At 54.5% G+C, this 26,875-nt stretch overlaps 1 protein-coding gene across 3 annotated transcripts; it reads left to right on the forward strand.

Annotated features, from left to right (window-relative positions):
* The first annotated feature begins 2,540 nt into the window (after positions 1–2,540).
* On the forward strand, positions 2,541–19,907 carry CBX7 (chromobox 7). Of its 3 annotated transcripts, none has more exons than XM_060113131.1 (6): positions 2,541–2,659; positions 4,894–4,937; positions 12,397–12,462; positions 16,528–16,594; positions 18,959–19,310; positions 19,704–19,907. In XM_060113131.1, exons 1-6 carry the CDS (start codon positions 2,591–2,593, stop codon positions 19,859–19,861), a joined length of 756 nt encoding a protein of 251 aa, XP_059969114.1. In that variant the 5' UTR covers positions 2,541–2,590; the 3' UTR covers positions 19,862–19,907. The 3 variants fall into 3 exon arrangements, with proteins under 3 accessions (XP_059969114.1, XP_059969116.1, XP_059969117.1); XM_060113133.1 differs by having other exon boundaries at positions 19,707–19,907; XM_060113134.1 differs by having other exon boundaries at positions 19,238–19,310.
* Positions 19,908–26,875: the final 6,968 nt, after the last annotated feature.

Genomic DNA, 26,875 nt, shown 5'->3' on the forward strand with positions numbered 1-26,875 from the left:
ATCTCTGGCTTATTTGTGCTTTGGTCAGAGAATGTACTCTATATGATTTCAGACTTTAGAAATTTCTTGAGTTTCAAGAAATTTGTTTTTGTAAATATTTCATAAGTCTTGAAAAGGAGAGTATTCTGCAGATGTAGCCATGATGTTCTATAAAAGTCCACTAGCCAAGTTTCTTAATATTATCCTTATTGAATATATTTCTGCTTATTCTGCCAATTACAGAGGGATGTGTTTTTAAATCTCCCCTTATAATTGTGGATTTGTCTATTTCTCTGTGTAGTTCTCTTCTTCATGTTTCTTATATTTTAAGACTATGGTATTCACATACAAATTTGAAATTGTTCTATCTTTCTGGTCAGTTGGACCATTTTCATTTTGAAGTGACCTTCTTTATCTCTAGTGATGTTTTTGTCTGATACTAAAATACCTGCACCAGCCTTCTTTTCGTTAGCCTTTTTTTACCGTACATTTATTTTCACCCTTTCAGTATCCTCATGTTTTGGAAGTGTCTCTTGTGGATGTCTCTTGTAAATTGCATATAGTTGGATTTTTATCCAGTCTGATAATCTTCTTGTTTTAACTACAACATTTAGTCCACTTGCATTTATTGAATTATAGTACATTTGAATTTATAACTGTCATTTATTTGTCCCACCTGTCTTGTATTTCTTTTTCTCTCCATTCTTGCTTGCTTTAGGATTGATTGGATTGATGTTCTCATTCTATTTTCCCCCTCTAATAATTTGGCTAAATATTATACACTGCATTTTCATTCTTTTTGTTTACCCTGGTAATGACAATGTGCAGTCTTAACTCATCAAAGTCTAAGTATATTTGATATCTGTTTTCGTTTTCCTCCTGAGGAATAGAAGGATCTTGGAACACTTTAATCCACTCACCCAAGTTCTGTGCCATTGTTGTTGTGTATTTTAATTCTATTTTTATCCAAAAGACATTGTTATTGTTTTATATTATCAATGTTCTTCATTGTTCTTTATTCCCTATTGCATCAGACCTCTGTCTGTGATCACCTTCCTCCTGCCTTTAGTCCCTCCGTTGGAATTTCCTTTAGGGAGGGTCTGCTAGCGTCAAAGTCTTAGTTTTTGTATTTGTAAATGTTATTTCCCCTCGTTCTGGAAAGACATTTTCATTGGGTACATAAATCTCGAAATAAAATTTCACTAAATTTCTCTCAGGGCTTTGGATATATCATTCTACTGCCTTCGGGCTGGCTTCCGTTGCTCCTGATAAAAAGTCAGTGTAAATCTATCTATCTTTTTTTTTTTTTTTCCACCTGTACGCCCGACAGAGGCGTACAGGGGAATAGGAAGCTGTGGAAGGTTTTCAAGCACTAGGGTGACCCAGTTAGATGTGCATTTTAGAAAGCGCGCTCTGGCACTGTGGACACGGTCTCAGAGGGGATGGCAGTGAGAAGGTTGTTGCTGCGATCAAGAGAAAGGACAAGGGGTGTAGAGGGGAGGAAGTCAGAGAGGCAGGACTTGGGGTCCACGCAGGCAGGCGGTGGGAGCCGGAGGGGCACGGATGACTCGGGTTCCTCCTAGTGAGGATGAATGGTGGCGCGGTAGAGAAGACAGAACGAGGTTGGAGTGGATGGGGAAAATGAGTTGGTCCCGGACCTCAAGATCCATTCATCCCACAAACAGTCGAAAACCTACCAAATGCAGAGCGCCTAGCGCGTGTGACTGGGGACTTGGGGCTGCGTGGCAGCGAAATCTGTCCCGCTGTGCACCTTAGATCCGCCACGGCCACACCTGCCGCCAAGTACTGCCTAGCCGGGGCCCTCGAGGCAGCGGCCGCGCGATCCGGGCGTCTCAGCACGACCGCCTACAGACGGACGGAAGGACGGAAGGATATACGTGGAGGCGCCTGCTCAGGGCTGGCAAACCATGTCGCTCCGGAGCCCGGATCTAGAGAGACCACTGTGCTGAGACGCCCGGACAGCTTGGGAAACCTTAGCCGTCCCCGCCCTCCTGCCGCCCAAGAGTCCGCGCCGCGACCCCGTCTATCCTTTGTGGGAGGTGAAGCAAATGGCCTCCCGCTCTGCCGTGTCCCCATCTGCCCAACCGGGGCCATGCCGTTTCCGGCCCCTCAGAGTCACTGGGAGGACTTTAGGAAACGCGTCTGTGTATTAAGATTTCGTCCCACTCCCGCGCCGACCGGCGCCGGCGCCAAATAAGTCCCGTGGGCTAGCGGATCCCGAGAGCCGCGCGCTACAGACGGCCCAGGCGGGGCGGAGCTCCAGAGAGGGCGGGACCAAGCGGGGGGCGGAGCCGATGAAGGAGGGGCGTGACCTGCCCGGCGAGAGCCGAGCCCCCGCTCCGCCCCCGCCCCGCGCGCTCGCTCGCCGACTTGCGCGCGCCGAGGAAAACGTTGCGCAGGTTCAAAAATGGAACGTCGGCGGCGTGAGGGAGCGCGAGGGGGTGTGCGCGCGTGCGCGTGCGCGTGCGCGCCCGGGCGAGGGTGACTGGGACCCCGCCGGCCCGAGCATCGCGCGCCGCAGCCGCGGCCCCGCAGCTCCGCCCCCGGCCCGGCCCGGCCCGGCCCCGGGCCCGCTCGCCCGCCGCTCCGCATGGAGCTGTCAGCCATCGGCGAGCAGGTGTTCGCCGTAGAGAGCATCCGGAAGAAGCGCGTGCGGAAGGTGAGGCTTCCCGGGGGTGGCTCCCAGGACCCCTGTGGAGTCCCCTCCTGTCCCCAGCACTGTCCCCTCCGCGCTGGAGGCGAGGGAGAAAGTGGAGTGGGGGTGGGGGTGGGCAGGCAGCCCCGCGCTGCCGGGATCGTATCCCCAGCCCGTGCCTCAGTTTCCCCCGCCACCTTGTAGAAAGAGTAGAATAAAAGTTGTCGCCCTAGGATGCTGAGGGCAGCTGAGTCCGCCAGAGCTAGAGGTTAGGATCGGACTGTAGGGGTCCTGAACGCCATCCTTTCTCATCCTCCCCTCATTATAAATATGGGGAGACTGAGGCCCGAGTTGAAGAAACGGCTTGCCTAGTGTGTTCGCGTCGGAGCTGGGTCTCGAACTCAGGACTCTGGACTCTTGGTGCCAAGTCCTTTGAAGTTGGAGGCGGAGCTTTGGAAAAGCGTCCTCCCAACTCTTAAGTCTAACTGCTGGACTTCGATCCCCTCCACGCCCCCACCTCCACGTCTCTCCCCCACTTCCAGTGCACACCCCTCTGTCTTCCCCTCCCCAACTCCCAGCCCCGCCCGGCCGGCTCCGTGGAGCCGCCTACGGCGCTGGGGCATCCTCAAAGCTCCTCCCCCTTTGCCTTCGCCTCCAAAACATACACCCTGAAATTTAAGGAGGCGTCTGTTCTGCTAGGTTCGGTCCCCGCGCCTCGGGCCTGGACTTTGGCCGTGCACATTTCCTGTGCACACGTCTGCAAAGTGGTCTGGCCCCAGACTGGAGGTTGGAGATGGAAGGCTTTGGGGAAAGTTCCTGTCCCGGCACTCACCACTATCCTTTTCCCTTATCTCCTCCCTGCAGCCCCATGGGAGGCTCTAGCGGCAGGGCTGGGAGGGGTCTTAAGAGTTCACCTCCTCCCATTTGACGAAGGCACAAACTGAGGCCCTGGCTGGGGAAGTGACCTGGTCAAGGTCACACAGCAAGTTAGGGATGGGTGTAGAGCAGGAGCTCAAGTTGGCTGTTTGCCAGCTCATCTTTCAAGAGAGAAAACTCAGTCCCGGCATCTTGGGCTAAGGGTGACAGTCAAGGTGGGCCATGACCTTCTTTTCTTCCCCAACTCCAATGGGGTTGAGCTCTGTCTTCAGCTTGGGGCTGCCCCTCCTCCTCCCTTTCCTCAGGGTTTCCTCGATTTGAATTTGTTCCTCAAAGCCCAATGTTTTCCACACAGTGTAGCCTCAGTAGGTACAGTAATTACCCGCTTCTACATGGGGCCTGAGGGGTAGTGCCAGAGAGTGAGAAGTTATCATTCCTTTTGCCATTCATTCAAAATATATTTATTGAGTATCTCTGTGCACCAGGCACCATCCTAAGCCCCGGGGAGGGAGCTCCTTCCCTCGTGGAGCTGCCATTTTGGCAGCGGAGACACACAGTGAAAGAGGAAATAAATACAGATGCTTTCCAAGGGGGCTGTGTGCCACACAGAAAGAGAACTACTGGAAGGCGGGAGGGAGGGTGTTGGGAAGGGTGGGCAGGGCAGGCCTCTTTGAGGAGGTGACATATCTTGGTCTTCAAGTTCCAGTGTGGAGGGGTATCACCCATCAGATGGGGTTGGACTGGGAACTTTTAAAGGCCCCTGTCACCTTTGAGGAAGGGAGGAACCTGGCTCTATTTTCTAGCTACTGGAGGGGCGATCACCCTTTCTCAAGGTGGAGACTTTATCAGCCTTCTCCGGGGTCCTGCCAGGGTCTTTTGACTTGAGAGTGAGTTGAGAGTCTTGGAGTCACTAGCCTGTCACCTCTGGCCCAGAGGCAGCCTCTCACAGGGAGGGGGCTGATGGGGCTAGAGCCATGTGGGACACGCCAGGGAGGAGTATTCTAGGACTTGGAGAGTCTTCTAATCGAAAAAGGAAAGAGAATTATGGTCTTAGCACCGGGACACTGGACACTGGATCTTTGGCCATGCACAGCCCCACGTGGTCTCAGTTTCCCCACACGTGACATGGGCTCCAAGCTTCTGCCACAGGAGCCCCAGAGGTGTTTGGGGCCCAGTGCACTCCTGTGTTCTAGTAGGGAGGACCGTCTGGGGGGGTCAGCTTGAGGATCTCTGGTTGATGGGGATCTTGTGGGGGGCGTCCCTGACAGTGTGTATGTGTTGGGGGACTTCTGTCTGCAGAGGGGATTGGGCCTTATTGTCGTGCAAGTGGTCGTAGGGGCATCTGTGTATCTCACTGTGTCTACTTCTCTCTTTCTTCCCAGGGTAAAGTCGAATATCTGGTGAAGTGGAAAGGATGGCCCCCAAAGTAAGGCTTCTTTGTGTGTGTCTGTCTGCCTACCTGTACATCCTTCCATTCACCTTTTACCCTTTCTCCTGCCTCACTTTTCACTCCAGCTGCTCTGGTAATTGGCCAGCAGACCTTGATTAATCATCCTCTTCTCTGGGCCTCAGTTTCCCCTCTGCCAGCTGAGGGGCTTGGAGCACATGAGGGTGAAGGTGGGCCCCAGCTTCTCTTCTCGTGGGCCCCATTCACCTTCTGGTGGGACCCTCTGCTCCCCTGCTTCTGGCCTTTCCCGGCCCCTAGGAGGTGAAGGCCCAGCATCTTGGCTTCAGAGATGGCTGCCTGCAAGGTGGAGGGGCACTCAAGCTGCAGCAAGTACAGTGCCGGGTGGGGGTTTGTGGGGTTGGGCAAGACAAGTCTAGCCAGTGGGGCACGAGTCCTCCGTGCCATACAGCTAGGGACAGAGCCCGCCTTTGGACAGCACTCTCCAGTCTACAGAGCAGGCTCCTGTACAGCCTTGTGAGGCAGCTGTGGTCCTGATCTATAAAGATGAGGAAACAGGCTCAGAGAAGGTAAGCAGCTTGCCTTAGGTCACACAGCAAGTGGAGGCAGAGTTGAGAGTTGAACTGGGCCTCTCCATCTTCAGGTATCTCTTCTGTGCCTCCTCCATCTCCCAGGTTCCGGCCAGGGAGCTGGGTCTAGGACCTCTCCCAGTTGCCCCACCTCTCCGCTGAGGCCCAATCAGGAACCTTCTCACCAACCAATCACCTCCCAGCAAGGAGTTGTTGGGGGAGGGGAGGGAAGGAGCAGGTCGTGGGGCCTCCCCATTGGTCTGTGGGTGCCCCACCTCCCAGCCCTGCCTCCTAGAGACTGACTCCTGGAATCCCCCTCTGTCCAGAGACCCTGCTGTCTGTGCCAGGGGCTTTCTGCTGTGCTGGTGTTGGGGGCTGACCTGGTATTTGGGTCCTGGGAGTGTCTTGGACACGCGGTGGTGAGAGACAGCAGAGAGGAAGACAGGCCATGCTGCCTCAGCTTCTCTCTCTGCAAAATGGGTTCAGTAGTCCAGGCCCTGCTCTCTTCCCACAGGCTCCTTCACTTTGTGGGGTGAAAGGCCTGGGGGTTTGTTCAGGATGGCCTGCAGGCATCCTGATGATTAGGGTTGGTGGCTGGTTAACCAGGTAATGCATTCATCCATTCCTGCTGCCCCTTCCCAAACCCCCTGGGACTGAAGGATAATCCCCTCCTCCACTGGGCAGATGAAGGTGGGCTTCTGGTCTGGGTGAAGGGGCTGGTAAGAGGAGGTGGAAAGCTAGAAAAGGAAGATGTTCAGGGTGGGCATACTCCCTGGGTACTCACTCCCCTCTTAGCTTCTGCGCCAGAAGGCATTGCGTCCCAGTGAGACACCAGCCTGTTGGCCTTCAAGGCACCATTGGCTATTTTTCCTGCTCTGTAGACTCCCTTCTCTAAACAGAGGTTTTTATCTATTTAAAGTTCCTTCCCCCACTTTTATTAATCCTGAATGAATACGTCGGCCCATCAGAGCTTCAGTCAGGGAAGGACCTGGCATTCCAAGAGCAGTCCCTCCATGGTTCTCTGGCCTGTGCCCCCCCTGAGGCCCACTTGTTTCCTAACATGCTGAGACCACCAGATGGGCCCTCGTGACTGCTTTTTGTGACACGCCCCCTCCAAGGGAGTTCTGGAAGACCTGTTTGGCCAGATGACCTGGGGCATTTCTGGCTCCCCTATACTTTGATCCTGGGTTCCTGGCCTGGCTCACAGCTAGACAGCTAGGAGCCCTTGAGCAAGTCCCCAACATGGCAGGACCTCTGCTTCCATCTCCAAATTGGAATAAATCCTCCAGTACAACAGTGTTGTGAGGATTAGATGATGGATATAGAGTACCTGATGCGTGCTTAGCCCAGACCAAGCACTTAGTGAGCGTTTGCTATTAATAGTAAGTTACACAGCTCAGGCTTCTAGGTCTCCCCCCAGCCGGGAGAAGGGTCTGGGGGCGTCTACTCCTCACAGGAGCCCAAAGTAGCCTTAGCAATCATTGAGATCAGTCCTCTCATTTTTCAAATGGGGAAACTGAGGCCCAGAGAGGGGAGTTATATACAATAATATAACTGCCAACCCGGTGCAGCATGGTGCCCACTTTATGTCATCCACTGTGCCACCCCGCTTCACTTGGGGGAAAACAGGTTCAGTCACAGGGAGAATCAGGAGAACCAGGGCTCCTTTGTAACCCACTTGGTCTTCAGTCTCTCCTCCTCAGGGGGCCTTGCTTGAAGAAGAGGCTGAGAAAGAGGGTGGGGAGTAGGTAGTTGGGCAGGTTGCTCGCTGCAGGCCTGGGAGCCTCGGCTAGGGCAGGGCAGTGATAGCCTGGGTGGGAGGGGAGGCAGATTCTCCTGCTCCCCAGCACCCTCCGCCCCCTGGGCAGGGAAGCTCATGTTAGTAACAGAAGCCATGATTTAAACGGACACTCACTCTGTGCCAGGCCCCTGTTAAACCTTTGGGTGCTTTGCCTCTTTTCTCTCTCCAACAGCAGACAAATGACTGCCCTTCCTCCCCAGCAGATGGGGTAGAGGAGCTACCTTGCTTGTTCTGGAAGGAACAGCAAACGGCGCAGGGAGGGGCTGGGGGCAGAGGATGTTAAATAATCAGCTACATGCCGTCAGCACCACAGAGATACTCAGATACCCCACTCTCACCTCAGCCTGCCCAGGACCCTGCTGCTCCTCTTTGGAAACGCTTTCCTTCCCTCCGTTCTTACCCACTTGTGAATGCTACCCCATTTGTGGGGAGGACCGCCTCCATAGAGCTTCAGTAGTGATATTATCAGTGTATCAGGGTACAGCAATAACCAGGCTGCCTATGACTAAGCCCCTATTAAGATCAGGCATTGGCCCATGTAGTTGCCTAATGGCAACTCATTGTACAGATGGGGAGACAGAAACCCTCAGCAGAGGCGTCCTTGCCCCAGGTCATAAAGGTGGGACGATTTGAACTATGGGCACCTCCTGTAAAATGGGGCCCTAGCCTCACGGAGCCCTGTGGAAGGCTGCCTGAGACAAGAAAGGGTTCGTAACAGTGCCAGACGCAGAGGAGGCTCTTCTTTCTCTTCCAAGGCCAGGTTGAGTAGTGGCAGCACAGAGTCCTCGGTTTGGCCCTGGCAGCTGTGTGTTTGCGCTCTCCAGGCTTTTGATACTGATTTAATAAATGCTTGTTTGCTTTTATTAGGTACCACACTGCTCTAAGTGCTTTATGTGGCTTAACACATCTAATCGTCACATCACCCCTAAAAGACAGGGACTATTGGTAGGTCCGCTTCACGGATGAGGAAACGGAGGCCCGAGCAGCGGAGTCACTTGCTCACCGCCGCCTTCGGGAGCCCGCTGCGCTGCTTCTCATTTGGGCGACTCTAAATCGGAGTCGGGGGCTGGGGCGGGCCTGGCTCTGCAGGGCGCCCCGCCCCCGGCCCGGCGGGGGCCTGCGCGGCTGGGCCCAGGAGGGGCGGCCGCGAGCCTGTTTACCCCGGCTCCAGGGTTGGGGGGGGGTCGGGGGGCGCGGCGGAGGTCACGTGGTCGTGTTTACCTCGGAGTCGGCGCGCGCCGTCCCCGCCCCCGCCCCCCCATCAGTAGGCTGGGTAATCTGGCGCGCACGCCCCCGCGCTGCGTGCGTGCGTGTGCACGCGCGGCTGCCCGATTCCGGGGGGGCGGGGCGCAGGGCGCTGTGCTGTGGAGCCTTCTGTCCGCCACGCTCGGTTCCCGCCCAGCCGGCGGGCCGGAGACCCAGCCCCCGAAGTCTCAGGCCGCGGGCCTCGCCGGCTGCGCCCTCCTGTCTTGCCTGTGCCCGGCTGTTCGCAAAGCGTGTTTGCCCTCGCTATGGCCTCTGGCTCCCCACACTGCGGAGGGCCGCTGATGGCCTCCTGTTTAGGAGGGCCGGAATGTCCGAGAGGCTGAGGCGCCTGTGCAACCACGCCCCCCCCCCCCCCCCCGCCGCCCGCCTTTCCGCAGCACCGAACGGGGCCAGGCCTCCAACTGCCAAGTCTCCCCCTTTCTGTGCACTCGCTGTGTGCCAAGCCCCGGGTCAGACACTGAAGACGTGGCCAATCAGACTGTGCCCCTCTCCTATGGTCGTTACAGCCCGGTGGGGGGCCATTTACCTCGACATGTGAGATATCCAAAGGGAGAGGGTGGCCAAGATTCAACTGAGTTCTGACCACAGATTGGCCACTTACTGGCTTGCTGATCTTGGCAAGATGCTTAACCTCTCTGCCCCAATGTCTTCATTTGTAACATCTGTAACCTACCTCATAAGGGTGTTATAAGGAATGGATGCGTCCTTGCAGTAGTCTGCTCTGGCACCTTGCTGTTATGGTGGTGGTGGTGGTGATTCTTAAGATGAGGAAACTGAACTACAGAGAAGGTTAGGGACTTGCCAGAAACCACAGAGCAGCTACATCAACAAAAAGTGGGCAGGGCAGTGGGGAAGTGGGCAGGGCAGAGAGGACTAGAGCACTGAAGAGAAACTTCCACAGCTAGAGAAAAAGGGAGGGCCAGGCAGAGGACACTGGAGGAACACAAAATTCCCCCTCTTCTTACTAGTTACAGTCGAGGAAATTCAACCTTTGTTAGGGGGAGGGGAGGAAGGTTTGAAGTCTGCCAGCTTCTGGTTGCTTTCAGTTTGGGCTTTACCCAAACTATAAAAAAATCTCAGTTTCACTTTCAGCATTTCTCCAGGGTGAGCAAAACTCTTCAGTGGCTTCTGCAGCCGTTCCCAGAACACCTGGGGGCTGGGGGCTGGGCTGGGCACTCTGGCGAGGCCTTACAACCGGCCAGCCAGGACACCAGCTTGATTCACCAATAAGGATGATTCACCAATAAGGATGGCAGGTGCCAAGTGTGATAGTAAGGCCCTGTAGAGCAGCTGAGGGGAGGGTTCATTCTGCTGGGAGTAGGACGGCTAGGAGAGGATGTCAGGAAAAGCTACAAGGACCTGACTCTTAAAGGATGAGGAGTTCACTGGAGGAAGGGGGCCCTCCAGGAGGAGAGCACAGCACGTGCAAAGGAAAGGAGCTGTGATGGTGCCTTCTCAGGCTGGGCGTGTGGCACTTAGGGGGCCCTGAGTCCACAGGGCCCAACACGAAGTAAGTGTGCAGAAGTGTCAGTGAAAGAAAGGAAAGAAGTGTTTTGTCTTTGGGCAGCTTGTTGTTTAAATATTGATTGGACTACTTTTAGGTTTCACAGTAACCAGGATGGTTGAAGATGAAGGTTTAAACTTGGCTGGTAGAAGGCAGCAGGGGCAGGGGCTCTGCCTGGCCTCTCTCTGCCTCGCAATACCTCCCTAATACCTACTCACCTCCCTCTTTTATTTATTTATTTTTTGGCTGTGCCACGTGACTTGTGGGATCTTAGTTCCCCAACCAGGAATTGAACCCGAGCCCTTGGCAGTGAAAACTCGGTGTCCTAACCACTGGACCACCAGGAAATTCCCTCACCTCCCTTCTTATCCAGCAGTCCTGGGTGCAGTCTTGGCCAGAATCACAGTCCATTGCTTTGGTTTTGTTTATATACACCCATGTACATACATATACATATGTATGTATTTTTATGATTCTATGTGTATTTATATGCATGCATATATATACACCCATACATATATATATATATATATATATATATATATATATATATTTATTTATTTATTTATTTAAAACAGTTCTCAGGACTTGGACTGTTTTTTAATGATTTTCTTTCGTTTTTTAAAATAAATTTATTTATTTATTTTTGGCTGCGTTGAGTTTTTGTTGCTGGGCACGGACTTTCTCTAGTTGCAGCAAGCGGGGGCTACTCTTTGTTGCAGTGCACGGGCTTCTCATTGCGGTGGCTCCTCTTGTTGCAGAGCACAGGCTCTAGGCGCGCAGGCTTCAGTAGTTGTGGCACATGGGCTCAATAGTTGTGGCTCAAGAACGCAGGCTCAGTAGTTGTGGCGCATGGGCTTTGTTGCTCCGCAGCATGTGGGATCTTCCCAGACCAGGGCTCGAACCCGTGTCCCCTGCATTGGCAGGCGGATTCTTAACCACTGCGCCACCAGGGAATCCCCATATATATGTTTTTAAATTAAAATTTTTTTATGTATTAGCATCTGTTTATGATGAGTCATCCTGGTTTTTCCACTTATGGAAGTCATAAAGAGTTTGCTTTTAAAATAAAGTGTTTTTAAAAAGCAAGCTAATTTTTTTAATACATAAATTTATTTATTTATTTATTTTTGGCTGCGTTGGGTCTTCATTGCTGCGTGCGGGCTTTAGTTGTGGAGAGCGGGACTACTCTACGTTGCGGTGCGCAGCCTTCTCATTGTGGTGGCCTCTCCTGTTGCGGAGCATGGGCTCTAGGCGTGCGGGCTTCAGTAGTTGTGGCACTCGGGCTCAGTAGTTGTGGCTCGCGGGCTCTAGAGCACAGGTCCAGTAGTTGTGGCGCACGGGCTTAGTTGCTCAGCAGCATGTGGGATCTTCCTGGACCAGGGCTGGAACCCGTGTCCCTTGCATTGGCAGGCGGATTCTTAACCAATGCACTACCAGGGAATTCCCAAGTGAGCTAATTTAAAGGCAGATACTAAGTAAATAATCGTGCAGGTGGAAGGAGGATGGCTGAGCTCTGGAAATGCCCAGGTCTGTGCCAGCAGGGAATGCTGTCTGGCCTGGGAGTGGTGGAAGATCCCTTGTGGAAAGACCTAGGGGCCTGCTGTAGGATCACTGTACCATTCAGTCGCTGACCATTTGCCAAGCTCCTGCTGTGTGCCAGGCCCCACCTGAGAAGGGAAGTTCAGACCTGGCCTTGATGGTGCAGATGTGTTCCAGGGAGGGAGGGAGCAGCTCAGCCTGGGCAGCGGGCCCACTGGGGCTGGGGCATCAGGGGGGCTAGGGATGGTGACAGTAATAAGCACAGAGCACTTCCTGTGCACCAGGCGCTGCTCTAAACACTTAGATACATGAACATGTTTAATCAGCACAAGAGACCTTTACAGATGGGGAAATCAGCATAGGGACACTGAATAAATTGTTTAAAGTTGTACAACTAGCCAGGGCAGAGCTGGGGTTTGAACCCAGGCAGTCTGGCTCCCGAGCCGCTGCTCTTCACCACATGCTCTTGAATCTCATAGGAAGGGAATCCGGGGACATATGGGGCCTGCCCTCTTCACCTGAAGTGAACATGGGGATCTAGTCCGGAGTTGGACGCAATCACTTACAGGGTGGTGTGATCAGCGCTCAGAATGAGGGGAGTTCTGGTGTCATGCAAGCCCCCAGGAGGCCTCCAACCTACCCTGTTAGCCAGGGACAGTTCATGGGATTAGGCGACAATTCCACTGGATCAGGAAGGGGCCAAGTCCTGCAGGCACGTGGGCCCTGGTGGAGCGGCTGCGGCCTCTGAATGGGGGGGTGGGGGGCACGTCAGCTCTGACCCCTTGTCTCTCTCCCCAGGTACAGCACGTGGGAACCGGAGGAGCACATCCTGGACCCTCGCCTGGTCATGGCCTATGAGGAGAAGTAAGGGGCTCAGCCTGCCAGGGGCCTGGGTGGAAGGCAGGCTCTGAGGTTTCATAGGGAGCTGCTGCTGGCTTGGCTCCGAACAAGGGTCACTGGGGGCAGGGGTCTGGCAGGGACTGCTGGGTCTCGTCCGCATTTGGGGGAAGGTGCTGGGCACCAGGTCCCAGGGCAGCCGAGGGCCCTGTCCCTTTCCTGCTGCTGGGTGATGTCAGCCACTCCGCTAACAGCCCCAGGCCTCTGTCTCTCTGCTGTTGTAGGCCACCCCCAACAGCACCTGCCCCGATTTCCCCAGAAGGCAGGGGGTTCAGTTGCCGTGAAGAAGGTGAGAATGGGTGTAGAGATGCTGTGCGTGCGAGGGGCAGCAGTATCAGTCATGCCCAGTGACGGGCCAGAGGGAGGTTCCCCCCTACAGATCCTCTCACCAAGTTTGATGAAGCTCTCAAGAAAGGCCAGGGGAGGAAGTGTGGCTTTGGAGCCAGGACAGCTGGATTCCGGTCCCTCCTGCTTGGCTGCCTCCTAGCTGGGAGGCCGTGGGCAAAGCTGCCTCCAGGTCTCAGACTGCCGTGTCTGCCAGTGCTCTGCTGCAATTGCTCTTCCAAGGGTTGGTTAGTGATTGGCAGCTCATCCGATGGGCCGTGACGGCACACCTTAGCGGGGAGCTTCTGCCAAAAATGTTGTTTCTCCTGGTAGGAGGGCCTTTTGAGCATAATCTAGCCATTCCCTTCTGCATGAGCCCCAGTGTTACTGGCCTCCCTGCCAGCAGGCTGCCCAGTCTTTCTGCCTCTCCCCAACCCATCGACCCTGTACAGTGCGGGACCGTTTTATAAAATCATTTTTATCTGGTTCCTTTTAGTAACCGCCTGAGACAGGGATGAGGGTCTCATTTGACAGATGAGGAGACCGAGGCTCTGAAGAGCTAAGGGGCTTGTCCAGGATCCTCACAGCTGGGAAGCAGCCCAACGAGGACTTAACCTGGGTGGGGCTCCTGAGTCCCAGTGATGCTGTTCCTCTGCCCCTCCTCGCCCCCTTCTGATCGCTTCTCCCACAGGAGGTCTCCCGCTGCTGATTCAAAGGAAACGTTCCCACTGCTCTTTCCTTTAAAAATCACAGGGTTCCTGTCCCACAGCTTCTTTCTGGTTCCCAAGTGCTGGTGGGGCCTTGATCCAAAAGGGTTTTGACACTGAGAGAGCCCTGTGGAATGTCCTGGACTGTGATAAGGAGAGTATTGGGCAGGTGTCAGAGGCCTGGATCAAATCCTGGCTCTTCCACTCACCAGCTGTGAGGTGCTGCACAGGACCTTTTTCCTCTCTGAGCCTCAGCTTCTCTGTCTGTGAAATGGGGAGAACAGTGCTGACCTCAAGGGCTCTCATGGGGAGGAAAGGCGTGTGAAAGCACTCCGCAAACCATTAGGTGTGGGCACACACGGGCAAATGTCTTCCTGATGGTAATTAGGGGTCAGCTAGTTCATTCTTTCATTTGTTCAACAAATCTTTATTGGGGTCCTACTGTGTGCCAGGCACTGTTACAGGGACTGGGGCACAGCAAGGAACAAAACCAACAAATGTCCCTGCCCTCATGGGGCTTACATTCCAGCGTGGAGACCTGCAGTGAAAAGTACACCAGTAAATGTATAGATGCCAACGTGCTGACTGCTGCACAGACAGGGTCGGGACGGGGCTGCTGCTTTCAGTGGGATGGTTAGGTGGTGGCATTTGACCAGAGACCTGAGCTAAGTGAGGGAAGGACCCCAGTAGGTATTTTAGAGAAGACCATCCAGGTGAAGAGCACCCAAGAAAGTGATGCAGAGGCCCTGGGCTGAGGAACTGCATGGAGGCGAGCGTGGCTCTGAGTGTGGCCAGCTGGAGTGGTGTGAGCTGGGCAGGGGTGGGGCATCTGGGGGAGGGGCAGGGGCAGCTGAAGGAGTGGGCGTGCAGCTCAGGGAGGACCCCGTGAGTCCTGGTAGAGGATTCAGATACTGCTTTCAATGAGTCAGAAAAGTCCGTAGTTAAGGAACAAATGAGGAGCTTGGGGATTTCTACAGACCCACTGTGTGACTTGACTTCCTCTTTCTCTCTGGGTCTTGGTAAGAAGGAGATGGAAGCGGGGTGATGACCATTTTAACACCTGCTTTGCAGGGTTTTTAAGAGACTGAGAAGGAGTCGGGCCAGGGGGCTCTAATGGGGAGTCCCTGCATCCCGGGAGGGGCCAATGGGGCACTGAGGGCTTGTGGGACCACGATCCCCACAGCCCTGGACACTGATGGGCCCTGGGTAGGTAAGGACTGGACAGAATGGAAGCTCCCCTCCCCCCCCCCCCACTCCCATGGTTGCAGGGCAGGAGCAGGGGTGCTACAGATGAGAAGCCAGGTCATGTGGCCTGGGCTAAAGGCCTGCCCCCACGGCCCTGACTGGGCCCCCAGGCCTGACCTCGCCAGGCCTGGAGCCCAGAGCTCAGCATCTTCACCAGTGGCAGAAGTTGTCAGAATTGTGGCATCGGGCAAATGACTTAACCTCTCTGTGCTTTAGCTATAAAATGAGGATAGAAACTGTGCCTCTCTCATAGGGTGGCTGTGAGGGTTAAAGCATTGAGAGCAGTGCCTTGTACAAAGTGTGCAGGACATAATAATAAAAATAATAATAAATAACACTTATACAAATATAATAAAGACATATTATTCTTATTCTTTTCCCTCAAGGCCCTTTCCTTTTTCCCTCTCTCTACTTCCTCCTTCTCTTCCTCTTTTTTTTCCTTCCCTCTCTTCCTCTTTATTATTTTAGTCTTTCTACCCCCCATTTTGAGAAATGCCGGGCACCTCTCTCGCTCCTCCCAGGAGCCCCGGGGACCAGCTGAGAAGGGAAGCTCTTGCTCCAGACTAGAAAACTGAGGGCCAGAGAGGGAAAGCGACCAGCCAAGGTCTCCTGTGGGTCAGGTAGAGCTGGGCCTGGAACAGGGTGTCCTGGCGCCCAGCACCAGGCTCTGAGTTAAGGTTCTCACCCTCCAGGGCTTGGGAGGGCTGTCTTGGTGTGGGTATCCCATGCCCTGGGTGCTTCTCTTGAATGCTGGTTCTAGGGCCCCATGGCAGACCTGCCGAAGCTGACTCCGTGGGGAGGGAGGGAGAGCCCTCCCCACAGCGTCCCTGGAGTCTGATGTCTGGAAGGGGGTGGCAGCCACTGCCTCGAGGAGGGACCAACAGTGGAAACAGGCTCCACGGATGCACTGGCTTAGCTTGGCTCAGACTGAGAGACTGGCCCAAGGCCACAGACAGCATGAGTGGAATGAAGTGAAACAGAATGAAACTACTTTGAATTGTCCCATCACTTCCAGCACATTGTTGGGGTCTCTGGTGTGTTGTCTTGTGTGTTGTGTGTGGCTTTGTCTGCGACCTCAGGTTGTGCCTTGTGTGTTTGTGATGTGAGGAAGGCATCCGGCAGAGAGTCTGGCATCTACTGGGGACTAAATGCAGGCTAGTTTTTCTCCCCTTCCCCAACCAGACGATACCGACAAATGGAAGCCTGTCCTCCCCACCAGGTCCGTGGAGATGCCCAAGTTCTGCCCAGATCCTCCTGGGCAGACCCCCTACGGGGGGAGATCTGGGCAGAACTTCGCATGCAAAAGGACGCGTGGCCATTCTCCTCAGTCCCCCTGGGGCATTTAAGGCAAATTGAATTGACAGGTTTCTATATACGTCTCCTAAGAGTGGAAACTGGAACTACATTGTTTTGGGGGCTGTTCCCAGTGCATGTAGGGAAGAGGTCTGGCGTGACCCTGGGGCCGTGAAGACCCACATATTTTTGGAGATGTCCCCCGAGTCCCACCTCTAGCAACTGGGACCAGTCGCTGTGCCCTCACCTTTAGTCAGGTGGGAAGATGCAGCCCTGGGTGTTGAACACATGACCCCATTGTTATGGTCTAAAGTGAGGAGCCCTACCCCAGGATTGGGGGGTGGCCTGTGGAGGGTGTCCCCCTCCCCCATAGACAGCAGAGAGCTGGGTGGAGCGGATGCCTTACTTTCCCTTAAATGTCAACAGTGTTTCCTTTTGTTCTGCCATCTGCTTTGCACCCCAGGGAGGAGAGAGACCGAGCATCGGGGTATAGGAAGAGAGGTCCGAAACCCAAGCGGCTTCTGCTGCAGGTAACCCCACCAGCTCTGGTGCCCGCCCACAGGGCCCCCTGCTCCTCCCACCAGCCCCTGCCCATCCGTGCATTTGCACTGGATAGTTCTGCGGAACCACTAACCCTCCTCGGCTCCACCCAGGACACTGTGGGGTGGGGTGGGCTGCTTAGTGGGTAAGTTTCAATGGGAGGAGTTGGGAAAAGTCAGAATGTGGGGCTGGTGCCCCTGGAAGACACCGTGGGTGGAAGGTACTGTGGAGGGAGGGAGGGTGGATGTATAGCTTACGGGATCCTAGAATTTTGAAAGCTTAGAATCTTGATGCTCCAAGTCCCCAAAATACAAAATTGTAGTATTTGAGAATCTTAGAAGCATAAACTTTAGAATTGAGGAAACAGGGGAGTCTGGAATTTTAGAATCCAAGAAAAGGAGATCCATAGAATTCTGGAACCATAGCCTTGGAATGGTCTAGAAATGTGTCATTTTTTAAATTATTTAAAAATTTATTTATTATTGTTATTTTTGGCTGCGTTGGGTGTTGGTCGCTGCACGCAGGCTTTCTCTAGTTGCGGCGAGCGGGGGCTACTCTTCGTTGCGTTGCGCGGGCTTCTCATTGCGGTGGCTTCTCTTGTTGCGGAGCACAGGCTCTAGGTGCGTGGGCTTCAGTCGTTGTGGCACACGGGCTCAGTAGCTGTGGCTCAGGGGCTCTAGAGCGCAGACTCAGTAGTTGTGGTGCACAGGCTTAGTTGCTCCGTGGCATGTGGGATCTTCCCAGACCAGGGCTCAAACCCATGTCTCCTGCATTGGCAGGCGGATTCTTAACCACTGTGCCACCAGAGAAGTCCCTAGAAATGTGTCATTTTGAGTGAGAAGAAGCCCTCTGCCACAAGACTGGCAGCCCGTGTTACCCAGGTCTTGGGGGCACTTTGCTCCTTTCACTGGTTCGCACTGAAAAGAGGATGGAGTCTGAAGTGGTGTAGTTATGTGATTTGAGGCAGATCTCTGAGCTTGAGTTTTCTCATCTGTAAAATCGGGATGATAAGAATACCTGCTGTCCTTAATTTAATAAGGCCCACCCGGGAATTTGAAGCCAGAAAATAAGGCTTCTTGGTCCATGTGCAGTGTGAGCCATTTCCAGCCTCCTGTCCATTCCATCCAGAGTCACACAGCTGGATTAAAACCCAGATCTGAGTCCTGATGCTCCTGGACCTGTTAGTTAGTAACTGTAATTCTCTCATGGTGAGGTAGAGAAGGACAGAACTGTATGAGAGTTACTAGGCCTGTGATGGTGTATGAGCCAGGCTAAAGGGGTGGGTTTTGATAAAGCTGCATATGGGATAAGCCCTCTTAGCACTGCAGTATCTTCAGTCTCCTCCCAGTTCAGCTCTCCTCCCATCACCATGACAACCTGCACCCCATGCTGAGTGATGGGGCTTAGCTGGTGGGACTGAGGAATGGAACTTGCACGTGTGATCTCTGCCCCCAGCTGGAGATGTTTGACCTACAGGTCCTATCTGCTGGCCTCACTCTCTTCCTGGGAGCTCTTGGCCTCTGGTGACAGGTAGCAGGGGAAGCTACTGTCCCAGAGTGATCCAGGCCCCCCCAACATCTTAGCACCTAGGATCTTCCTTGGGTTTGTATAAATTTCCCCCAAAAGTCAGTAAGACAAATGCACAAATTATAAAACTTCAGTCTTTGAATGGCAGAAGAATGTGCCCTCCAGCCCATATAAGCAAGAGGGAGGCAGGGCAACAGACGTCTGGCCCCAGAGAGGGCCACCCTGCGGCTCAGAGCCCAGGAGAGTCCTGGGGGAGTCAAGGGGTGTCTGCAGGCTGCTGGCAGACCTTCCTGTGGCTGGGTGACATGGTGCACCCCAGTGCCATGTGTACCCCTGGATAACTTGTCCCAGGAAGCTTCAGAGCCCTGTGCCTCACACCATTTTCCTAGCGAGCTGGCCGTTTCAGCTTTTGGGGGTTCTTTAGAAGCAAAGATTCCTTCCCTGTAATGAAGAATAACTCCTTAATTTATCTGCCTCATCAATGCAGGTGTGTTTTTTGTTGGTCAGTTTTCATTTTGTACCGCTTGTGTGCCTCTGCCATGGACCAAAGGAACGTGCCCTGGGGCCCCGTCCCTGAGCCACTTACAGGGCCCTGGGAGATGAGGCCGCACTGTGAGGCCAAGAGGAAGGCTGAGCTGGGCCAGGCCCCGGGGCTGGGGCTGGTCAGGGGGAGCGCTCTGGGCTGGGGTGAGGGGCGGGATGCTGGCTGGCTCTGAGCCCTGAAACCCGGGGAAGAGGACCCCGGGCAGGAGGACCAGCATGAGCAAAGGCGCGGCAGAGGGTGGGAGGGCAGGGCTGATCCGCCGTGCCCTGGCTTGCCCCCGCAGCGGCTGTACAGCATGGACCTGCGGAGCTCCCACAAGGCCAAGGGCAAGGAGAAGCTCTGCTTCTCCCTGACGCGCCCACTCGGCAGCGGGAGCCCCGAGGGGGTGGTCAAGGCGGGGGCACCCGAGCTGGTGGACAAGGGCCCCTTGGTGCCCACCCTGCCCTTCCCGCTCCGCAAGCCCCGCAAGGCCCACAAGTACCTGCGGCTCTCACGCAAGAAGTTCCCGCCCCGCGGGCCCAACCTGGAGAGTCACAGCCATCGACGGGAGCTCTTCCTGCAGGAGTCACCGGCCCCGGACGTCCTGCAGGCGGCCAGCGAGTGGGAGCCTGCTGAGCAGCCCCCTGAAGAGGAGGGTAAGGCAGCCCAGCCCCGAGGCTCAGACCCAGGGACCCTCAGAGCTGGAAGGGTCCCTTGAGTCATCAGGTGCAGCTGGTCCAGTGCCCAGAGAGGGCCTGGGTGCTCCCGAGGCCACATAGCCTGCAGGGACCCTGGCACCAAGCTCAGAGCTCTTTCCGTGGTCCCACTCAGGATGAGTTCGTGTCCAGCCAGGGAAGGTACATGTAGTGAAGTCTTCCTGTGTGTCCAGCCTTGAACTAGGCCCTGACTTGGCTGGAGACTCAGAAGAAGAGCAGGTGTTGGGGGTGGGGTGGGAGGTGGTCGACAAGCTGCCACCCACGCCCACCTTCCCCACCTTGTTTCCAATGCTGTCCCCCGTCTGTCTGTGTGTCTTTGTCCCGTGGCTACAGCAGATGCAGATCTGGCCGAGGGGCCCCCCTCCTGGACACCCACGCTCCCCTCCAGTGAAGTGACAGTGACCGATATCACCGCCAACTCCATCACCGTCACCTTCCGCGAGGCCCAGGCAGCTGAGGGCTTCTTCCGAGACCGCAGCGGGAAGTTCTGAATCACCATTTTTACTCTTCTTCAACTGTTTTCTTTGGGGCTTGGGGTGGGGACTTCCAGAAATGGGGAGGGGTTGGGGTGGGTAATTATTTTATTTAAAGAAACATTGACGAGGAGAAGGGGGGAAGATCCCAACACTCTCCCAACGCCCCGCCCCTTTCTCTGTGCGGACGTTTACAGGGCAGCCTTGGGTCTGTGTCAGGGCTGGGCCTGGGGTGGCCTGGCACTGCTCTGTCACTTGGGGTACCATCTCCAGGGTAGGATGGGGACAGGACCAGCCTCCCCCAGACACCTCCATCACCATTCTTCTCTAGAGAGACAGCAGCTGGTCCCCAGGACTAAAGGAGGATGGGAAGGCCTGAACCCTCCCCTTTAGCAGCCCACCCCAGCCTTTCTGGTTGGTTTCCCCTTTGCCTTTTTGTGTGTGTGTGTGTTTGGGGAGGGGTCTTTATCTTTAACTTTCCACTCCAGCTTTGCGGGGGGATATGGAGGCTGGCTTTGACCAAAAGTGATTGCGTCACAGAGCTAAGGGGCTGGGAAGGGTTTGAGATTGCTGGGCGCGTCCCACCCCTTCAGAAAGGTCTCTCCTTTCCCCTGGGGGCAGCTGCCAGCTAAGCCCCTTTCGCTGAGAGCTACGCACCCCAGCTCCATCACCTGGCCCGTGCAAACCGCTCACTTGCACACCCAGCCCCACAGGTGTGTGCACACCACCCCTTGCGCCCTCATGACTGCATGCACCGGTCCACAGACGTGTGCAGTGGGTCTTGCAAGCCTCCTGACCAGGTGGACGGGGAGGGGTGGGGGGGGTAGTGATTCACAGCACAGAAGAGCTTGCTGTAGGCAGCCCCGCTCATCCCACCTTGACAGGACCTATCCGAGTCAGCGTGGATAGCTGTCAGTGGAGGGCAAGGCTCCGGCCAGGGGGCAGCTGGATGGCCTCCGACGCTCCAGGCGTGCAGATGCAGTCTTGTGGTGTCACCTGGGCAGCCACAGGCGTGTAAGCGTGTGCATGTGTGCTGCGCACTGGCGCGAGCTCTGAGGCACTTGTGCCCTGTCCCCCCACCCCCGGGGCTCCTGTTCTCTCTGACTCAGGTGACTTTCCAGCCCTTCTGTCCCCTCTTTTTCTGCCCTCCCCTTCAACTCAGCCAACCAGACGTGGGCGTGGGTGGTCAGGGAGGGAGGAAGCGTCCCACCACCTTCTCAGGGCAGCCCTCAACTCCTGACACCCTTCCTCCTTCCATTCTGGGTCTCCCCACCATCCACCCTCAGTGCTGCAGCTGGGGCTAACCTTGTTTCTCTGCGGTGGGACCTCTGCCATGTCTTCCTGTGGTCGGGCTGTAGTGGGTGATGGGTCGGGCTGCGCACGAGCCCCCCACCCTGGCAGGGGCCTGTGTCTGCCAGAAGGGGGCGCTCTGCTTCTGGTTCGCACAGACGTGCCCTGTGGACTAGCGGCTCCCCTGGCAGTAAGGAACGACTGCTCCCCTACCCTGGTCCTGCAGGGGAGAAAAAGCCAGATTGGGGGTGGGCACCAGGGGAGCAAGTGAAAGGCGGGCCCCCTCGCCTCTGCCCATTGTTAGACCAGGCGCTCAGGTCCCTCCTCCAGGGCTGTCTCCATGCTCTGCTTTGTCCTGAGGAAGTTTGCAGAATCCTGCTGAGGCTCGACTAGGGCAGTTCTTCCCCCAGACCCCTTCTTCCCAAGTTCCCAAACCAAAGACAGCCTGCACCCCATTTTTGTTTGGGGTGCCTTGCTGGCAAGATCCCAGATCCCTGAGTGTCTGTCTCCCCTTCCTCCTTAATCCTTTGTTGTCCAGGGTCAATTCAGTGCTTCCATTGGGGGATGGCTTCCTCCCCGCACCCCATGACTTGATTCACCCCCAGGCTAGGGGGTTGTGTCTAGGGGAGTCTGGGGGTGGACCAGGGAAAGGAGGGGCAGCGGGGAACCTGCCCAGCTATGGGACCCTGGGGAGGGGAAGGGCAGCCTGAGTGGGAAGCTGTCCCAGATCAGGGGCTCCCGGCAGAGGGGAGGGTGGTGGGCAGGGGTGTCGCGCTGACAGCTGTGGGCCCTGGCTTTGGACTCGGCTGGCAGCTTCCAAGAGAAGTCGCACGCCCCAGCCCCCAGGGGACATGTGGCCTCCTCCTGCCTCACTTTGAAGAGCTGTTTGTGTAGTTTGCGGGTCTGGGGGCTCTCTTGTGGGATGAGGCAGCTGCCGCAGAGGAGCACTTCTAGCCTCTCTCTCAGCCCTTCACAGCCCGCAGGGCGCCCTGCTCTCTGGAGGGCCGGACCTGGGAGTGGAGGCTCCCTGGGGGAAGGGCTGCAGGGTGTTAGGACCTTCCTGCCCAGGACCCAGGACGGTGACCTCTGTGAGGGGCTGGAAGTGGCCTTGCAGGACTCCTCCAGCCCTGAGCGTCCCAGCGGGCCTTGGGGTGAGAGGGGGCAAGGGGGGCACGACCTCCCACCCTACTGCCACCTGAGAAGGCCAGTACTCACTTGGGGGTGGGCGTTGAAAAAGTTGGACCACCTGCCTTTCCTTCCCCCAGCCCCACCTGTTTTGAATGTAGAGAGACCGGTTGGTACTTTTCTTTTGCTGTGGGGTGGGGCGAGGGGCATATTCTCTGCCCCTGGTAATGCTACGGGCCACTCGGGGATCACCTGCGCTCTTAGGATGGTGGTCCCTCCACCAGCTTCCCCCTGGCTCCTGCCCTGGGGGAGGGCGCTTGGCTTGTCAGGTGGTTTCGCTTTTGCTTTATAACTGGCCAGCCTGGCCTCCGGGTCTCAGCACAAGAACGCTTCCTTTGCACAGAATGAGCGTCGAGCTTTGTTCAGACTAAATGAATGTATTTGGGAGGGGTTGGGGGCGTGAGTCAATTCCAAGCACACGCTGTTTCAGAGTGAGTGTGTGCGGGGAGAGCTAGAGCAGATGCAGAGCGTGGTTTTATTTTTGTACTGATATTGGTAAGAGACTGTATAGCATCTATTTATTTAGATGATTTATCTGGTAAATGAGGCAAAAAAATATTAAAACTACATTAAAGATGATTTTAAAAAAAAGCTCTCGGGCATTCGATCATTGCTTGTGATGGTGTCACAGCTGTGCCGAGAAAAGAGCTGCAGCCCTGGGGGTGAGCCCTCCAGACCTCCCAGACCCCCCAGAGCCATCTTGGCAGTACACAGGGCTGGCGCCAGGTGTCCTTGTCAGCTTGCCAAATCCCGAGACGTGGAGATGCTCTCATGTCCATACATTCTCCCTGTCTGGTTAATTTTCCCCTCGAAGTCGCAAACCCTCATACCCAGCCCCACACGTGTTCTTGACGCTCCTGTTCCTGTGTATCTGTGGGTCTTGCAAGTCTTCCGGTGGGTAAGTTATTTCCTCCTGGGTCAGGAGTGTGCTCCCCTGCCTGGTCAATGCTGGGAAAAGGAGAAGGAGGCGAAGGTGAATTGAGAAGGAAACGTGCGATCTTGAGGAGTATCTGCCTCAGGTGAAGCCCTTACTTGGTCACCAGGTCGTCAGCCGTCTTCTGATGCCAGCCAGAGAGGTCAGGGGATTCTGGTGGTCAAGTTTCTTGGACCCTTTATCCCTAATGTTTTCATCCCAGGGCTTCGAGTTCTGCTTCTTCCCTGTTGGCCCTCAACTTAGCATAAGAGGCCCATGAGGCTGTGTGTTCAGTCTCCTTTGCAGCTCTTTCTCTCTTACAACTAAATATCAGGCCCCACGGCCAGCAGGATATGCCCCGTGGCTGCAGGAGATCAGGGGCTCTTTAAACACTCTCATAAATAAAATACAAAAAAATATATACACTTGATATACATACATGGAATACATACATACATACATACCTTCCAAAACAAAAAAAAACCTAGAAGAGGGCTTCCCTGGTAGCGCAGTGGTTGAGGGTCGGCCTGCCGATGCAGGGGACGCGGGTTCATGCCCCGGTCCGGGAAGATCCCACATGCCGCAGAGTGGCTGGGCCCGTGAGCCATGGCCGCTGAGCCTGCGCGTCCGGAGCCTGTGCTCCTCAACGGGAGAGGCCACAACGGTGAGAGGTCCGCATACCGCAAAAAAACCCCAAAAAACCTAGAAGAGGCCTTCTGGCTTTCACAGCATGGCCTGAGCTGATAGTGGGCTGACCTAGGGCTGCCATTCCCTTTATTTAGGCTTTTACACTGAGCCGACTCTATATTCAGGGCTAGAGCTGTTGTGTGTCCAGTGGTTCATCTGCAGCCCGTCCCAGTGCACAGGTGTGGTGAGGCCGCAGCATGTCAGGGATTATCCCAGGGTCCCTGTTGCTGTCTGGTGGGGGATCGGGTTGCACATCCCACCCTAAAGATCCGTCTCTGAGACCCACGTGCAGGACCTCCGTCTTAGCTTCGCTTTCTCTTATGGGTTGAATTGTGTCTCCAGAGCCAGCCTCACCTCCCAGAATTCATATGTCAAAGTCCTAACCTCCAGTGCTTCAGAATACGACTTCATTTGGAGATTGAGTCTTGACAGAGATAATCAAGTGAAAATGATGCCATTAGGATGAGCCCTAATCCAGTGCAACTGGTGGCAAATTTTGGCCCAGAGACGGACATAGAAGGAAGGTGATAAGAAGAGACATGGGAAGAAGATGGCCATCTACCAGCCAAGGAGAGAGACCTGGAACAGATCCTTCCCTCACAGCCCTCAGAAGGAATCAGCCCTGCCAACACCTTGATCTTGGACTTCCAGCCTCCAGAACTGCGAGAAAATTAGTTCCTGTTGTTTAGGCTGCCCAGTCTTAACTTTGTTACAGCAGTCCCCGCAAACTGCTACCATGTCCATGAGAACAAGAGTCTGGGACTAGGCTTGGGTGCAGGTCTGAGACTTTATTTTGGAGGTGGAGTAAGGACTAGGGACATTATAAGGACTCCGACATTATTTTTCAAATGGAAGCCCGATTGCAACGCGGCACAGCTTGTGTCAGGGTTCTGTTTTCCCCTCCCATCTGCATTGTATCCCCTTGAATGGTTCCTTAAGCTTAGATCAAGGTGAATGGTGGACATTTGAACTCTAAGAAATAACAATCAAAACATGTCGTTAGTAATATATTTTCCTTTCCTTAGAACCTTAGTATATTAGATTTAGGGAGAGCCTTAGTGATCATAAGATAAAGAAATTGAGTTCTGAATGAATATAGTCAGCTGACTCAGTGCTCTTGTTTTACAGATGAAAAAATTGACAGCTGTAGTTGAACTCGTTTTATAAGAGGAAAATATGGCCACATTTTAAATAAAAGTAAAGTTGAAAAAGAAAAAAAAGTCCTTACTCTGCAGGGAGCTGGAGTAAGCACTGGGGAGAGAGGGACAGGGAAGGAGGAAAAGCCAGGATAAGGTGTGTCACTGAGATTGATGCCGTGGGCAACAGGGGCTTGATTCCACTTAGACTTTGTGAGAAGCATTCCAGTGCCCCCCCCCGCCCCCTGCAGATTGTCACCCCGAAGGACCGGAGACGGGAGTGTTTATCTGCAGGCTCCTGTCCCTCAGTGGCAAGGGTCCCGGGGCACTGACTCCCTTGTACCTAGGAGCTGTGTTCTTACAGAGGTCAAGGGCACCAGAGGAGTCCGCGGGGCAGGAAGTGAAGATGGGCCATCTACCCTCCACGGCTAAAATCAGAGAGGAGGGCGAGAGGACAGGAGCTGAGCTGAGCTGAAGGAAGAAAGATGATCCAGTCAGTTTTTCATTCTGAGTTTAAAGTGTTGGTGGACACATAAGTGATAGATAAAGCCACAGGGGTGATGGCAGGGGTCCAAGGTCAGGGTTGGTTGGGAAGAGGCGAGAAGGCAGTGGGTGGGTGAGCTCCTGCTGCCTCTTGGTTCCTGCCCTGGGGAGAGTCTGGCCTCTTGCCTGGCAGCTCCTTGATAACTCCAGTTAGAGACTGGAAGACTTAGCAGGCCTTGCCCTCAGCTCTGAGCCTTGACCCTGATTCTGGGTCCCCAAGAAAAGTCGCATGGGACCCTGGTACAGATGCGCAGCCTGACTCTCAGATGTGTTACCTGAGCACAACCTTCTGCGGTGACACCATTCCTGCGCCCACTTTTATGCGTGGGACAAACAGAGAGGGTGTGGTTAGCTATACACATCCGCACAGCCAGCTCGCAGGGAGCCAGGAATTTGAGCCTGTGTCTCAGTATTAATCTCTCCACAAGCAGTTCTCAAACTTTTTGATGTCAGGACCAGTTTACAGTCTTAAAAATTATGGAGAAGCCCACAGAGCTTTTGTGTACGTGGGTTATATCTTTCAATATTTACCGTATTAGAAATTAACATGAAGAAACATTTTAAATATACATTAAAAAATATTGACCTATTACATATTGATATAAATAAAATTTCATGAAAAATAATTACATTTTCCAAAACAAAAAAAATTAGTGAGAAGAATTGGCATTGTTTTACTTTTTTTTTTCAAATCTCTTTCACATCTGGCTTAACAGAAGATAGCTGGATTCTCGTATCTGCTTCTGTATTGTCTGTTGCAATAGCCCATGGTATGTAGCCTCTAGAAAATTCCACCATACACTTGTGAGCGCATACAGTGGGAAAGACAAACAGTATCTTAAACATTATCATGAAAAGCTTTTGACCTTGAAGACCCCTGAAAGGGCCCTGGGGACACCCAGGGCTCCTTGGTCCATGCCTGAGAGCCGCTGCTCTTCTTGTGAGCTCTGTGGTGGACGTCTGGGCCGAGGTCTGGTTCTGACTCTTCCATGAAGTCATGGGGGCAGCCTCGAGGTTTCTCCTGGTTGGGGCCTTCAGAGAGCTCACTGCGAGTGACTTTTCTAGAGGTCAGCTGTCAGCATCCCACCTTCGTTCCTCGCTGCCTTCTAAAAGGAAAAGCCAAAGAACAAGAAAGAAGGCGAGCCGAGGAGGAAGAGGAAAGATGGACAAGAGAGGAAGGATTTAAGGCAAGTGGGAGGAACAGCAGGGGGGCGGATGGAGCCCGGGAACAGAAGGGGTGGCAGCCAGGGGAGAGGGCGGCTGGGAAGAAAGGAGGCC

This window comes from Mesoplodon densirostris, chromosome 11, assembly GCF_025265405.1.
Source record: "Mesoplodon densirostris isolate mMesDen1 chromosome 11, mMesDen1 primary haplotype, whole genome shotgun sequence".
Taxonomy (NCBI): domain Eukaryota; kingdom Metazoa; phylum Chordata; class Mammalia; order Artiodactyla; family Ziphiidae; genus Mesoplodon; species Mesoplodon densirostris.

Bases quoted from the DNA above. Each gene is read 5' to 3' on its own strand.
- CBX7 (XM_060113131.1), top strand. From the start codon at position 2,591: ATGGAGCTGTCAGCCATCGGCGAGCAGGTGTTCGCCGTAGAGAGCATC. The intron at 4,938-12,396 runs GTAAGGCTTCTT...CTCTCTCCCCAG, and splicing joins TGGAAAGGATGGCCCCCAAA to GTACAGCACGTGGGAACCGG. The intron at 16,595-18,958 runs GTAACCCCACCA...TTGCCCCCGCAG, and splicing joins CCAAGCGGCTTCTGCTGCAG to CGGCTGTACAGCATGGACCT.